The sequence below is a fragment of the Propithecus coquereli genome, unplaced genomic scaffold, assembly GCF_000956105.1.
Source record: "Propithecus coquereli isolate 6110/MARCELLA unplaced genomic scaffold, Pcoq_1.0 Scaffold430, whole genome shotgun sequence".
Classification (NCBI taxonomy): Eukaryota; Metazoa; Chordata; class Mammalia; order Primates; family Indriidae; genus Propithecus; species Propithecus coquereli.
The window spans coordinates 510,516-527,313 of NW_012150064.1; the positions used below are offsets into that span (position 1 = coordinate 510,516).

The 16,798-nt window shown below is 36.5% G+C and overlaps 1 protein-coding gene across 1 annotated transcript in view; it reads left to right on the forward strand.

Moving 5' to 3' along the window:
* Window positions 1-4,986: 4,986 nt before the first annotated feature.
* The window catches only part of SLC6A14 (solute carrier family 6 (amino acid transporter), member 14), a 24,214-nt gene continuing 12,402 nt past the window's right edge, over window positions 4,987-16,798 (forward strand). The window contains exons 1-7 of the mRNA XM_012653885.1: window positions 4,987-5,168; window positions 6,153-6,318; window positions 9,632-9,763; window positions 12,436-12,597; window positions 13,421-13,559; window positions 14,712-14,844; window positions 16,445-16,585. Of these exons, the coding sequence (XP_012509339.1) occupies window positions 5,121-5,168; window positions 6,153-6,318; window positions 9,632-9,763; window positions 12,436-12,597; window positions 13,421-13,559; window positions 14,712-14,844; window positions 16,445-16,585 (921 nt within the window). The 5' untranslated portion in view covers window positions 4,987-5,120. The remainder of the gene's footprint in view (window positions 5,169-6,152; window positions 6,319-9,631; window positions 9,764-12,435; window positions 12,598-13,420; window positions 13,560-14,711; window positions 14,845-16,444; window positions 16,586-16,798) is intronic.

Here is a 16,798-nt window from a genome sequence, read left to right on the forward strand (position 1 = left end):
ATATAGGACTTTTATAACTAGAGAGAAGTCAATGCCTGGCTTCAAAGGTCAGGCTTATTTTCTTGTTAGGGGCTAATGCAGCTGGTGATTTTAAGTTGAAGCCAATGTTCATTTACCATTCTGAAAATCCTAGGGCTCTCAACAATTACGCTAAATCTATTCTGCCTGTGCTCTTTCAATGGAACAACAAAGTCTGGATGACAGCATATCTGACAGCATGGTTTACTCAATATTTTAAGCCCACTGTTGAGCCCTACTGCTCAGACAAAAAAGATTGCTTTCAAAATATTACTGCTCATTGACAATGCACCTGGTCACCCAAGAGCTCTGGTGGAGATTACTGTTATTTTCATGCCTACTAACACTGGATCCATTTTGTAGCCTGTGGATCAAGGAATGATTTCAAATTTCAAGTCTTATTATTTAAGAAATATATTTCACAACATTATAGTTGCCATAGGTAGTGATTCCTCTGATGAGTCTTGGCAAAGTAAATTGAAAATCTTCTGGAAATGATTCACCATTCTAGATATCATTAAGATCATTTGTGGTTCATGGGAGGAGGTCAAAATATTAACATTAACAGGAATTTGGAAGAAGTTGATTCCAACACTCGTGGATGACTTTGAGGAGTGTAAGACTTCAGTGGAGGAAGTAACTACAGATATGATAGAAATAACATGAGAACTAGAATTAAAAGTGGAGTCTGAAGATGTGACTGAATTCCTGAAATCTCATGATAAAACGGAACAGATGAAGAGTTGCTTCTTATGGATGAGTAAAGTGAGCAAAGAAAGTGGTTTCTTTCTTGTCTTTTTTTTTTTTTTTTTTTTTTTTGGAGACAGAGTTTTGCTCTGTCACCTCAGGTAGAGTGTAGTGGCAACATCATAACTGACTGTAACGTCCAACTCCTGGGCTCAAATGATCCTCCTGCCTCAGCCTCCCAAGTAGCTGGGACTATGGGTGTGCACCATGTTGCCTGGCTAATTTTTTTATTTTTTGTAGGGATGGGGTCTCGCTCTTATTCAGGCTGGTCTTGAACTCCTGAGCTCAAGCAACCCTCCTACGTTGGCCTCCCAAAGTGCTAGGATTACAGTTGTGAGCCACCACACCCAGCCGAAAGTGGTTTCTTGAGACAGAATCTACTCCTGGTGAAGATCCTGTGTAACGTTGTTCAGATGACAACAAAAGATTTTGAAAATTCCATAAACTTAGTTGATAAAGCAGTGGCAGGGTTTGAGAGGATTGACTCCAATTTTGAAAGAAGCTCTACTATGGGTTAAATGTTTTCAAACAGCATTGCATACTACAGAAAAATCTTTCATGAAAGGAAGAATCTGTAGATGTGACAAACTTCATTGTTGTCTTATTTTAAGAAATTGTCACAGCCACCCCAGCCTTCATCAACCACCACCCCGATCAGTCAGCAGCCACTATCGGGATTCTGGTAATGTTTCTTGAACTTGCTGCTAGTTGTATGGGAGTGGGTAGTTTGTGAAAATTCATCAAGCTGTACACCTATCATTTGTGCACTTTTGGTATGTATGTCACACTTCAATATAAAGTTTATATTTAAAAAGCTTTATGGTATACTATAGCTAATTTAATAAGAACATAAAACTTAACACATTTACTTTCCCTGTTTGGAAAGTACCAGTACAAAATCAAGCATCCAGAGCTCTTTTTTTCAAGATTCTTTGGCATGTTGTCCTTTATATTCTGTAGGAAAGCAGTGTGTGTATTCTCTGTCCATTCACTAGTTGATGTAGCTAGAGAATCAATACTTCCTTGGCTGACAGCAAGAATATCTACATGGTTGTCTTTCTTAAATAAGTCTTGTTTCTTATAATTAGAGCAAACTTTTCTAGAAATAATTCACTAATATTTTGACTATGGGTCAAATCTGATTTTTTAAATAAAGTGATTAATGTCTGAAACTACAAACTTTAAAGGCAAAATTTATGTATACACATTTATTATGACAGGAATTTATATTATTTTTACTGTGGACCAACTACTAGGATTCATTCTCTCAGACTTTCAGCTGGCGAAGTTTAAAAGAGTTCTTCTAGAAGAGGGCTAGAAAACAGTGTGGTTGCTCAGTAAGTCACTGGGTTTCATGAGAGTGTTCAAATTTCTTCTCATTTGTCAAAATTCTCCACATCCAAATAGCCAGAAGAAATCTTTAGGTAATGAATCCCCTTTATTTTTAGCCACTAAAAAGAAGACTGAAGGGATTTCCATGATTAATGACATAAACTTAGAAGAGAAAAAAATGTGATGGGACTATTGGATCAGTTTTTATTTTAACTTTGTTTCCTGGACAAAAATCACAGTTATAAGCTGATTTTTTAGTTTCTAGTGACTTATTACTAAATAAACCTTTCAATTGCTGACAATACTTTTTTTTAAAAAGTGAATCAGATTCATGGCTATGGTGTGTGTGTCCTGGAACAGATGGGCCATATTTAAAAGTCCAGAATTGTACAACTCAGTGTATGGAGACCATTAATTATAATTTTGAGGTGTTTTTGCACAACTAAAGCAGAGCTTTCCATGTGTTATTCCCAAGTTATCAATCAGTTGAGTATTACCTTTCAGACCATAGCCTAGTCCTGGATCACAAGGCACATGAATGGCCACATTTTCTCTCTCCAACCTTATTTCTTGTGAGTCTAATAACCAGCAGACTCTTCTCCCATTCTCCCACACCATGCTAGTTCATGTCCTTGTGACTGACTTTATGTAGTTCCCTCTCTCTTTTGCCCTTTCAACTTCTACACTTCTTCGAAGTTCGAAATAAATAAGCAATTCATAAACATGATTTGTTCATGAGTTGATAAGTTAGGGCCCAAAGAAGAGAAACATAATCCTCGTATTTCAGGATCTTTTGCAGGTATATTCTAGACCAGTTGTTCTTTCCCTTTTTTGACAATAAAGTCATTAAATGGCCTGTTAGAACCAAATGTTCTAAAAAACACTCACTGAATGCCTGCTCTGCATCAGGTTCTGTGCTAGATCCTTGGAAGGATTAAGACAGTCTCACTGCCCTCAAAGAACTTGAAGTCTAGAGGACTATAAGCAAGTAATTTCACACAATATAAAAAGAATATAGAGTATCATAGGGATACAGAGGAGAGTCATCTAAACCTAGTCTGTGCTAATAGAGGAGGAACTACTGTGAAAAGACCTGGAGGAGGTGACACCTAAGCAGAGTCTTAAAGGATGAGTAGTAGCCAAATGAAGAGGAGGGTGGGAATTTCCAGAAGAAGAAATAGCATGAGCAAAGGCACAGAGGTGAGAAACAGCATGTTTGTGCATGCACAGGAAAAGATACACAAGCTTAAGAGTTTGAGGCAGGGAATGACAAGAGATGATACTAAAAAGGTAGGTAGGAGCCAGGTCATAAAATGTCATTCATGCATTGGAAATAATACTCCCCCCCAAAAACAAATAATGAAACAAGTACATTATCTAATATCTATCTTAAATTTTATGCCTCAGATATTCTAACTCTCAATGGTGTTAGAAGCTCCTCTACTGTGTAGCAGGCAGGGAAAATTGCTGGTTGTTCCCATTGTATACCACCCATCTCTGCCTTGTGATCTCCATAATCTCTCTATCCCTAGGATTCCTTTTCTCCTTCTATTCCCTCAGTTACCAACTGTTTGCAGTACCCCATGGTGGGCCCCTTTTATTTCTGTGGGATTTTGATAGTTTGGTAAATGCTATTAGATTTGCTTTTCAGCTCCCTTCCCTCATACGTCTAAGACAGGCTAATAATTCCTTTATCTTAGCCTATAGTCATACCTGTAGTATATAATACTAATAGGCACACACTCATGTGCTCTCACTGTCCTCTTCAACACTCACACGCACGCACACATGCACGCCAACCATTGTTATGTTCAAGACAAAGTTAGATAAAACGTATTGATACTTTCTCCTTACTGCCTCCCTATTTCCCTTATAGACTTTCCTCTACCTTACCTGCCCAGATTCCCCAGGGCATATTTCTATTGCAAATGGAAAATTCTTGTCAGTTAGTGGAGAACAAAGAGCTGTAGATTGGGTACAGAATTGGGCTATCTGCTGGCTCCTCTGTGTGCACGGATTTTCCTGTGTTTCATAGAACTGCCACTACCGTCTCTTACCTATACAGGCTGAGTTTAAATCCTTTGACTTTTCTGATGAAAAGGTGCTATATTGGTAAACAGCAATATAATAATTATTTCCTCCTTGGTCAAGCTGGGATGTTTCCTCATAGTTTATTTTATAGGCCTCACCTTTCTTGCAGAGTGGAGTCCTTTGTTAGGGCTAGAATTTCTCATAAACCTGCTCAATAATTTGTTCGTGTTTGGCTTCTTTGAAATACTACACAAAGCAATCCCTGTAAAAGGCAAAGCTGTTCTGAAGGCTGAGAAAGGAGCCTGAGACATGGGCTCAAAGTCTCTCTTTTCAGACAGAGCCAGCTGGGTAATCTTATCTCATCTGGCTGCTTTTCAAGGTGCCCAATTCAGGGGTTTTTCCTCTGGAAGCAGCATTTATCTGAGGGGATCAAGTGCTTTCTAGTGACGGGCAAAACTTTGGGAAATCTGAGGGCCTAGGGCAGTATGGTCCATTCAGGGGAATCTTAGGGAACAGAATGGGTCCCAAAGACTGTGACCCACCCTCCTCCAGCACCAGAGGAAACCAGCACTTGGCCTCAGGACAGAGACCAGACTGAGAGGTGAAATTAGGAGGAAGCGGGGAACCCAGGGAAGGAGACGAGATTGCAAAGGGACCTGCGTGGCTCTGAGTCAAAGGCTGTCAGTCATCTAGGCTCAGGCTGCTCCACTCTCTCACAGCCCAGCCCTTTCCTGGGACTCGGGCAGGTGATTGCTACATGTAGGCTTACCTGGGGAAAAACCAGAGCCTCACTTTGGTCTCTTCCGGTATTTGACACGACTGGGTGCCCAGGAGGGGGAGGAGAGAGAGCTTCCCTTCATAAATGGTCCCACCCCTGGGCAAGGTGGCTCACTTTGGCAGGTAGGAACAGGGGAGTGTGCACCTGCCACCAGTCAAGCTCAGCCAGACTGCGAGAGAAGGCAAGGTGGATCAAGCGAGGGAGTGAGTGAACCATGGACAAGTTGAAGTGCCTGAGCTTCTTCAAGTGCAGGGGGAAAGAGGTAGGGGTCTGGGAGTTGTGGGAGGTGTGGAGGGCTGGAGGAGGGAAAATTTAATTGGAGGGTAGTCTGTTTTTGCTCTCTGTGGCTGCTCCTTGTTTTCCAAATTTCTGTTCAACTATATTCTAGTGTGCCTGAGATGTCCCCATAGAGTAGAGAAAAAGTGAATAGTGCTTATTCCAGTAGCTAGAACCCTTAGGGCAAGGCTATCTCATCCTCTGCCTTGTGAGTACCCACAAAATCCTATTCTCTGTCCCTCTCCAGACTAGGTCCATATGTTGGAGGGAAGTGAAAAAGTACATGTCCTTATCTGACCTGCGCAACCCTCCATACCCCGGAGCTGCTAACAGTTTGGAAAAGAATCCCTGCTCCCCCCATCCCCTGCCAAAAGTGGCTAGAGAACTGCTCCACCTGGTGGGAAGGAGAATTTGTCTCTGCATATTATTCTGTGGCTTTTAGAAAAGCACCGATTTTACTTTCCAAGACAGAGAAGTTAAACTTCCCTTAACTCAAAACATCTAAAACTATCAGTCCATAAGAAAAGTCTATGAATGATTTCTTTTTTCCAATAGAAGCTACATTTGATCTTTCTTCTTAGAGATCTGCTACAATGTCAAGAGTGTTGATTTTACTTAATTAATCTTTAAGAGTTTTGCATTTGAAAGCTGGTTTGTCCACTAGCGTTTGCCCTCCAAGCTGGTGTGACATTTAACCTTTTCACCAAAATGTGGATTATCTCCACTGAAGGAGTAGAAAAGATATCTACATACAGAACTTTTCTCATTCAAAGGGTAAATGTTATAAAGTGAAATTAGCTGTCAGCACAAATCTCCTCAACCTTAGAAAGAATTCCTTTTGGCTATGATTTTCAAAATTTCTTCCCCCACCTCCCGCCACTTTTCTGTTACTTTGCGGATTTGTGAAATTATGCTCCTGTGGAATTTGTAATAGTAGAAACACAAGGTGTTGATATTTTCTCTTTCCCAGACAGTGACAGCTTCATCAGAGAACTTCCATGTTGGTGAAAATGATGAGAATCAGGACCGTGGTAACTGGTCCAAAAAATCAGATTATCTTCTATCTATGGTTGGATATGCAGTGGGATTGGGAAATGTGTGGAGATTTCCGTACCTGACCTACACCAATGGCGGAGGTATTCTCTCCTCTCTCCTTTTCTCTTTAGTTTTATGTGGGGTGCTGTATGGCCTCTGAGTATATTTTAAGAGCTGAAGAAAAGTATGATAGTTCGGGTTAGTGGGAGGATGGGAAAAAGAGCATATTGTATTTATTATTAGTCTAAGCTACTAGCTCAAGTTAGAAAGGTAGTTTCACAAAATCCTCAGACATACACTTGATAGAAGTTTTATATTTAGCACTTTTGAGCTTCTGATTTGAGATTTCATGTAATCTTCAACTGTGACTTATTCTTTCTAATTTATGCATGTTTCTGTGATAATCTGTTCAGACTTAAGTTGTGCATTGCTTAATTTATAGCTGAATCTAAGAAAAAAGTAAGGAAATCTAGTTATATTAAGAAGCTCAAATAAATTGTTTGCTTAATTACAACAAGGTATTACGTTTTGGTGATTTAAGTATGGAAAGAGATTATTTAAAAGTAATTAAAAGTTTAGTATTTTAAGCTGCAATGTTTGGTTGTATGTATCCCAAATTGGATTGACCATGCAGAAGATCCTCCTAAAATGCAATAGTTTAGTTCAAGGCTAGGTGTTTTATTCCTGAAAAATAATACTGCTTATACCTTGTAGATCATTGAGGTACACTCAATTAGAAGAAGGAGAAAAAAAATAACTCTGAGGTGACACACGAAGGGAAACAAAATGAATTGCACAATTCTCTAGTAATGTCAAAACAACTTTTCACTTACACCATATTTTATTTACTTGTAATTACAGGTTCTATTAGAAGCATAGAGGTGACATGCCTGTATATTTCATAACTAGGTACCAGTGAAACTGTGCCACTATAATTATTTTTCTTGGTACAATAGAATTTTGTGTGTTGATATTTCAATGTTATATTTCTTGTTAATTGGTTGCATTAAAACATTCACAATGGCCTTCAGAGACTTAATAAAGGAGCTCTGATTATTAAACACTTTAAGTGTTAGTAACATAAATTCCCTATCTAGAACCCAGGTTGTTCAGTCATGAATTTGGTATAAGTATTAGCTGGAAAATGCATCAGAAATCATCTTCCTTTTGGTGTCTATGACCTAAGGTCCAGTGTGGTGAAGAGAAGCATTCAGGTTTCTTTAGAGCCTCTTGTACTCATGTCTAGAATAAGAAATTCCCTTGTATAGAATTTCTGGACCTATGTATGACTTAATATGTATGTATTTGCCATAAATTTCTAGGGACTCTATTAAACTAATTTTAATAGAGAATTTTAAAATATAGCCAAAACAAAAATTAATATTATTTATTGTATGTTATTATCTTTTTCAACAATTTCCTCTTAAAGTTAATGGGTTATATTGGCTCTCAGGTTTTTTTTTTTTTTTTGGCTCTCAGGTTTTAAAGATCACATCAGTTGGGTAATGGATGATCTAGGTGCTCTAAATTGATTTTTTCTCTTTTGCCCCATGCTAGAAGAGGAACATGAAATTAAAATTTGTCAGATATTAATAGATCAGGTTTAAAAATATGGTCAGATTTGAAAAACTATAGTTAAAATCTGGAAACATTTTTATCCGTAGATTCTTTTTAATAGTTTACAAAAGAAAAGTGTCAGCCGAGCACGGTGGCTCAGCCCTGTAATCCTAGCACTCTGGGAGGCTGAGGTGAGAGGATTGCTTGAGTTTAGGAGTTCGAGACCAGCCTGAGCAAGAGTGAGACTTCATCTCTATTAAAAATAGAAAAAATTAGCCAGGTGTGGTGGCTCGTGCCTGTAGTCCCAGCTACTCGGGAGGCTAAGGCGGGAGGATCGCTTGAGCCCAGGAGTTTGAGGTTGCTGTGAGCTAGGCTGCACCATGGCACTTGCCCAGGCAACAGAGTGAGACTCTGTCTCAAAAATAAAAAAATAAAATAAAGAGAAGTGTCATACCATTTTAGCGTCTAGCAGTATTAACAATTTGTGGCCACTATATTAACAATGTATGAATTATAGTTATTGTTAATAATGAAATACAGGGTCAAAAGTCATGTAAAACAACTGAAGAAAATAATACTTTTCTTCCCAAAATATCTGTCCACAAAGGGCTGGTAAAATATTATTGTAGTTAAGTAGTGATATTTTGTATTGCTTTTCTTTATATTTATCATTGGTAGGACTTAAACTCCTATTAGTCATAGCAATGATGGTGTGTGCATTGCAACATCTATACAAACGTATTTGTCCCTATGGCCTAGCGACTTCCAGGGTTAGCATTAAAATGAAGTCCCTTAGGTATGAGTACATAATAAGTACTTTACTGCCTCATTTTTAGTGGAATATATTTTGTGGGTTGGGAAAAAATGTAATTCCTAGGTATGATGTTATAGTATCATAATGTAAAAAATACTTAGGAAAAAGTGTAACATGGGTAAATGAAATGTACATAATCTAAAATCCCATTTTTATCCTCTGATCTCATTTTTTTAATTAAACTTTGCCAAAACTTCTAGAATATTTGATTAATAAGTTTAATATTCTACCCCTGCTTCAACCTATAATTTGATAAGGGTTCTAATGAGCAATATCATGCCTCAAAAGTTGGAAAAAATGATAAAAGGTTTATAAGGGTGGGAGCTAAATAATATGGGAGAATTATTCCTATGAAATTGAAAGTTAACTATGAGTATGTCTCAAAAGTTCAGAGTTTTCTAACAAAACTAATAAGCTTCTTATCAACTTTGAGTAAAGGGCCTTGTGACAATTTGAGAATAATAAACTTAATTGTAATAACTTGCACTCTGAACCACATTTAGCACTGGTACTCCAAGTCTTAAAAATAGGCCATTTATTTTTAAAGGAGAAAGGAGGAAAACTAACATTAAACATGTGCTATGTGCCTGCCCTTTTGCCAAGTGTTTTCACATAAGCCCTGTATTTGAACCCTTACCACAAACTGAGTTGGTATTGTTCTCTTCTTTTATGAGGAATCAAAGGTTCTGAGGTTAGGTAAATTGCCCTAGGTCACATAACTGGTAAATGGTGGAGCCAGGATTTTAACCTGGGTACCCTTGGCTCCAAAGCCTGTCATCATTCAATTCCTCTGGCTTACTTTGTATAAGCTATTGTTTTTAATAATCAGAATGACTTCATTATGTAATACTCGGATCCCCATTTCATAGATGAGAAATCCAAGGTTTAGAGAATCAACTACTTTCTCATAGAAAGTAATTTTAGGCCCAAATCCAGCAACTGATTCCACTATATCAGGATGCTTTAAATGTTATGCTGATTGTCAAAGTGCCATCAGGATTTTGAGATGTAATAGTGATTTGGTTCTTTTTTGCCTTTTCTAGGTGCCTTCTTGATACCTTATGCAATTATGCTAGCATTGGCTGGTTTACCTTTGTTCTTCCTAGAGTGTTCACTGGGACAATTTGCTAGCTTAGGTCCAGTTTCAGTTTGGAGGATTCTTCCATTGTTTCAAGGTTGGTATTAAAGTGTTTTCTTCATCATGATTATTGCCTACTTGTGCATATAGCTATCTTCACTATGTGGAAGAAAAAATTGTTTAAAATTCTGACATATTAAGGCAAAGAAGCATGCATTGTTGTTGTTTTTCTGTATAGTTTGACACTGTAGAATTTCAAAATCAAATGTTAATTTTTGTTTCTGTTTATCCTGGCCTGCAAATATGAGAAGGGCTAGAAAGGACATTAATGACAGTTGTGAGGGTGTCATTATTTTCCTATTTTTTCTTTTTGAATTCTTTTGGCACATAGTCCTGTTGTGCATTAATTTCAAGGCTTTTGCTTTTTTCTGCTTCACATGCAGTCTTTGTCTTACTGCCTTTGCATATCTTTTACAATGCCTCATTTAGAAAAGTTGAAGGGCAGGTCACTATTTTTTCTTGGATTCTCCTAATAGGATAGGATACTGGTAAAGGTTTAAAAATGCTTTGATTGTTATTAGACATCAAACTGTCTTTTTATCTGAAGATTAAATATCATTTTGCTATGTGCTAGCTGCTGAAAACTATTTGTAAAAGCCTCATTGCAACGTCAAAATAAAATTCATAGTGAGGTGAATAGAATTCTGTGCTGGAAGGTTAGAGAAGCCTTCCTCTTAAGCTAGTCTTAAGCATAGGAGTTATATTGAGTATGCTAAACTGAATTTTGGAACTACTGAGTTAAAGAAACTTTGGCAGATGAGATCGGGCGTGTTCAGGGTGGTATGGCCGTAGAGCAAATAGACAACCTACACAATGGGAGAAAATTTTTGCATGCTATAAATCCGATAAAGGGCTGATAACTAGAATCTACTTAGAACTCAGGAAAATGAACAAGAAAAAATCAAACAACCCTATCAAAAAGTGGGCAAAGGACATGAACAGAAACTTTTCAAAAGAAGACAGAATAATGGCCAAAAAACATATGAAAAAATGCTCAGCATCTCTAATCATCAGGGAAATGCAAATCAAAACCACAATGAGATATCACTTATATCCAGTGAGACTGGCCTTTATCAAAAAGTGCCAAAACAATAAATGTTGGCATGGATGCAGAGAGGTAGGAACACTCATACACTGCTGGTGGGACTGCAAACTAGTGCAACCTCTGTGGAAAGCAATATGGAGATACCTTAAAGAGATACAAGTAGAAGTACCATTCGATCCAGCAATCCCATTACTGGGCATCTACCCAAAAGAACAAATGATACTCTATAAGAAAGACACCTGCACCCGAATGTTTATAGCAGCACAATTGACAATTGCAAAGATGTGGAAACAACCCAAGTATCCATCAATACATGAGTGGATCAATAAAATGTGGTATATGTATACCATGGAGTACTATTCAGCTTTAAGAAACAATGGTGATATAGCACCTCTTGTATTCTCCTGGAAAGAGCTGGAACCCATTCTACTAAGTGAAGTATCCCAAGAATGGAAAAACAAGCACCACGTGTACTCACCATCAAATTGGTATTAACTGATCAACACCTAAGTGCACATATGAGAATAACATTGGCTGGGCACGGTGGTTCACACCTGTAATCCTAGCACTCAGGGAGGCTGAGGCAGGTGAATTGCTCAAGGTCAGGAGTTCGAGATCAACCTGAGCAAGAGCGAGACCCCGTCTTTACTAAAAAATAGAAAGAAATTAGCTGGACAACTAAAAAGATATATATAAAAATTAGCCGGGCATGGTGGCGCATGCCTGTAGTCCCAGCTACTCGGGAGGCTGAGGCAGGAGGATCGCTTGAGCCCAGGAGTTTGAGGTTGCTGTGAGCTAGGCTGATGCCACGGCACTCTAGCCCGGGCAACACAGTGAGACTCTGTCTCAAAAAAAAAAAAAAAAAAAAAAGAATAACATTTATTGGATGTCGGGCAGGGGGAAGGGGGGAGTAGGGGATGGGTATATGCATACACAAAGAGTGCAATGCGCACCATCCAGGGGATGGACAGGCTTGAAGCTCGGACTTTGGGGTTGGGGGCAAGGGCAACATATGTAAACTAAACATCTGTACTCCCATAGTATGCTGAAATAAAAAAAAAAAGAAACTTTGGAAGTTTACATTCAGATTGTCACTGAATTATTGAATTTTCTTTACACATACTTGTAGAAATGTTGTACACTATCCTTTCAGGTCATTAATTTAGAGGCTTCATTTTCTACTTCTCAAAATGTTGATTTATAGATGAAGATGTAACTGTTGGTCAGTGAGCTAATAGGATATGAGCTTTGAATTGTTTTTTTGTTTTTGTTGTTTTGTTTTGTTTAAAGAATGTCCAATCTGCCTACTCTGGACAAGAATTCGCAGACTTAATGAGAAAGAGTAATAGACATGGGTTTTTCTTTATATGAATTTGATGGGATTAATACAAATCTTCTGCCCTTGGCTTTAATATCTTTTTCTTATCAACTGAAAACTGTCTTAGTAGAAAGCCAATCATCAAAAATAATTTTAAATTAGGAAAAAATCTACTCAGATAGTATCAACCCCTACTATCCCAGCATAAAAAGGAAAACATATACTTATTTGAAAATCTTTTCATTTTACAATATATTTTTTAGAAATTGAGATGCAGCCTTTTTGTGAATTAGCAAAATATATTTCACTTGAGTTTATTTTTCATTTTAATGGTTCTCTCTTCCAGGTGTGGGAATTACAATGGTCCTGATATCCGTTTTTGTGACGATCTATTACAATGTCATAATCGCCTATAGTCTTTACTACATGTTTGCTTCTTTTCAAAGTGAACTACCATGGAAAAATTGTTCTTCTTGGTCAGATAAAAACTGTAGCAGATCACCTATAGGTAAAATTCATTGATTTTATTTTTAAAATATTGTCAATTCCACATCATTATTTTATGTTTTCTAAGTAAGCATAAACGGTTAAATCATTTTCTAACCAATTTAGGTACAATTTTAAGTGATCCATAGGCCATTAGTAAAAGCAGAATATAGCATGTATAATCTGAAAATTGATCAATACAATATGTTAATCTCTGAGAGCAGCCAGGAAGGATAAATCATGCCTAGGAGTACTTCTTGCAAGCCTAAATCCTGGGCAGGAGAGAAAGAAGAAATTGGGAAAGTGATAAATAGAGAAAAGTGCTATCCATGATAGTAGCGTGTGTGTGTCAGGAAATGGTGGGTGTTGTCTATGTCATATGTTGCTAATTTTGGGGATAATATAGCATCCATATTGTAGACTATTACCTATGCACATCAGAGGATAAAGTTATAAATATTTAATGCTTCTGAGGAATTTAAAGGCATCACTTTATCTGTATGTATTGGTCTGATAAGTCCACAATACTAGAAGCTCCTTAGAGCACTAAATTCCAAATGAAACAATTGTTACTTCATAGCTATTATTACTATAAATAAATTATTACTATAAATACAATCACTGTTTAAAAGCGTAGATTTTTATACTCCCAGCTTAGTAGAGAAGATTTAAGATGCTGAGTGTACATGGCTTATTCCATTTGTAAGATTCTACTCCACTTTCACCAAGTAACAATTTGGATGGTAATTTAAATATTTTACCATTAAAACATTTTTTCTGAGTAAGTACTCTTCTAAAACTAAGTACATGTCTGTGTCTGTATTTTTTTTTTTTATCATTTTTAGTAACTCACTGTAATGTGAGTGAAGGAATAGGACATATCATCCAAATGAATAAAAGCTGGGTAGACACCAACAATTTGACCTGCATCAATGGCAGTGAAGTTTATCAGCCAGGGCAGCTTCCCAGTGAACAATATTGGAAGTAAGTACACTAGATGATTTACTCTTAATCAGATGTTATTAAAATGTTCTGATAAACAACAACAAAATATTAATTGGCCTCTGTCTTAATTCACATAAATAGAAAAAGGGGAATCATTGCAAATTATACTTCATTTGACTCATGTTACCTACCCTAGGTAAATTGTAGTTAACTGCAAAATTAGCTCATAGTCAGCAATTTGTCTTTTATAAATCAGTTATTAAATTGGCATAACAGTGTCTATAATGATTTGTTTAGTACGTACTTGCTATAAATTAGGGAATTGCTTTCAAGAAAAAAATTTCCAAATTTGAGATGATAATGAACAAGTTCTAATGATAAACAGTTGGGTGATGAGTAATATTTGGGGCAAAGTTGCCTTTTAAAGCTGTAATTCCTCATCCGTTTTGCTTACAATTGTCATTGTCTCGTAAGAATAGATATTTGGGTTACATTTACTTTTATTAATTTTAAATGATCTCTCTTTGCTCTCCTTACTCTATACCCTTACCCAACATTCTTGACCCTATTGCCAAATGAGCTCTTCCTCATCTGCAAGTTAATGCCCTTTGTGACTCTTTTAAATTTTGGTTCTTGAAATGTTCTCAAACCTCAGGCTTAGAATTAAGATCCTAGATCTATGCATGTCCCTAGGGGAAATCTTGGAATTTTATAGAAAGCCTGTGAAAAAGATATGAATAATGGGACCATTGGGGTTTGATGATATCTACAAGTATGGAATAAGGAAATATTAAATAAAATTTTAAATGTTTTCTTTATTATTTTAACTTGAGAAAAATATTGCAGTGAATAAAATGAAATAATCTGATATAAGGTTAATTTGTTTACATAAAGGATCTTGAAATGTTAGGGAAAATCATAGCTGAAGGAATCAGTAGATCTTTCATTCTAGGGCTTGGAACTTTGGATTGTCTATGGTTAACTCTGAAGTTCATAGCCTGGCTTTTTAATAAATTATATTTCCCCTTCATATAATAGTATCTATCAGTAAGAGACTCATAGGACACTGATGTATCCAATAAGACAATACTCATGAAACTTCTCCCTGGATGAAAAATATCACAAAATTAAATGTATTTTTTTTTTCAAGACAAGTGATTCTGTGTTCATAAAAGGGCTTATGTGTTTCAGTAAAGTGGCACTCCAACGGTCAAGTGGAATGGATGAGACTGGAGTAATTGTGTGGTATTTAGCACTTTGTCTTCTTCTGGCTTGGCTGATAGTTGGAGCAGCATTATTTAAAGGAATTAAGTCTTCCGGCAAGGTAATTTGGAAAACACATTAGATAGTGATGTAGCTGCTTTCCAATTTCATTGTAGTTCAATGTCAAGCATTATTAAATGCATGTTTTTTTTTCTATAATGGGAGCATTCAAATGTGTGAAAAGCTTTGTAAGTAGGCATCCTACCTCTAAGTAAATGTAAAGATCACTGCTGTTGTTAAAAGCAAAACAAACAAAAACTAGTATTAGAGTTGTTCAATCACTCAAAACTTGAACCATTCTAGCTGATACAGCATTCTGAGGTTTCAGAGTATATTCTTTTCTGTCCCACTACATAAATAAGAATCTTGAATGGAATTATATATTGAAATGTTTAATTTCGAAAGTCTAGAGCCTTGTTATGATAGGGTAAGAGTATTGGGTCTGCACTAGTTGGAGAGAGAGAGAAAAAGAGAGAGAGAGAGAGAGAAATCCTCTCTTAAATTAAAGGTTCCCAAATTGACTCAGAACCTTCTCTCTAAGTGAAGGGGCTTCTTCTGAAAAACATTCTGTTATATTTTCCTACCTCATTGTTGAATTTTAAATTTTTCATAGAGCATGATGTCAATTTAAGAGAGCAACATGAAATTTTCTCTGGGAGCAGTTACACGGTACCCAGAAAAATGAATGTTTGTGTGTTTTTAACCAGTTGACTGAAATTTCCTTAACGGTGGAGAACAGGAATAACTGTGGATCCTATCTTTGTATTCCTAGTACACTATCCGGCATGTTAAGTTGTAATGAGACATGCTGTTACATCACAAAAATACTGTGAACATCATAAGTCCAGTGGAAACTTTTCAAAATGTTTTGAAACTCTTGGTTCCTTTCTGACGTTAATAATTTAAAAAGTCTATTAAAGGCCATTTACCCAGGCAATTAATTTTTATTGGTCTCTGGATGACTTGTTTAAATTCTATCCTTGGACATATTATCAAACATAGGACATATATGGATCAAAGAAATCATCCACATTAATTAAAAGCCAGCCTCAAAGGTAATCTGTTCATATGGAACTACAAGCAGACAAGTGTTATCTAGAAAAAAAGTAGTGAGCTTGTATGTGTGCTATCAAACTCTCTTAATGGTAGTTGTATGGATAATAGTAACAAGTGTCCAGTATTCACTTTAATAAGCTTTTATGGGATTTGGACATCTACTAGGAGATATTTTCCTTCTGCTTGGGGGCTGAATATATACTAATCATTGTAGGGTTTAAAATCATTTCCCTTCTCATGTCAATGCAGTACTTTACTGAGAAAAGACATTCAGTCCCCTTAGACATTTATAAGGATATATTTAGGAAAGCATTCCATCTATATTCCAAGTTATCACTGTCGATATGTTGTTTATTTACAACATGAATCTAGGAAATATTCCTTCATACATCAAAGTATTTTTGAAAATGGATCGTTCGAGAATGGTGAGAACAGAAATAGGAAATTATGCTAACGTTGGTATTGGTATCATCAGACTTATTAATGACCATATGAAATCCTCAGTACTTTATTTTACTAATCTCAACTTGCTTAATTTTACCTATTTGCTATTATTTATCGTGATTTAAAAAATAACATCAACTTTTGGTTGTTTTTTTTGATAGGTGGTATATTTTACAGCTCTTTTTCCCTATGTGGTCCTGCTCATCCTGTTAATACGAGGTGCAACTCTAGAAGGTGCAGCAAAAGGCATTTCATACTATATTGGAGCACAGTCAAATTTTACAAAACTTAGAGAAGCTGAGGTAAGACTTAAATTGGATTTCAAATTATCTGAGGAAGTAAACCTTAAAAGCAAATACCAAAAATCTTTGGTTGTATATGAGTGTCATAATGTACTAGCTTGCAAAATAATATGCAGTTACATTTATTAGAGTTTCTATCCACTAGGATGTCTGATTTAGCTATTTAACATCACATTAATGATTTCTTATTGGAAGGGAAATGATTTTGAATAG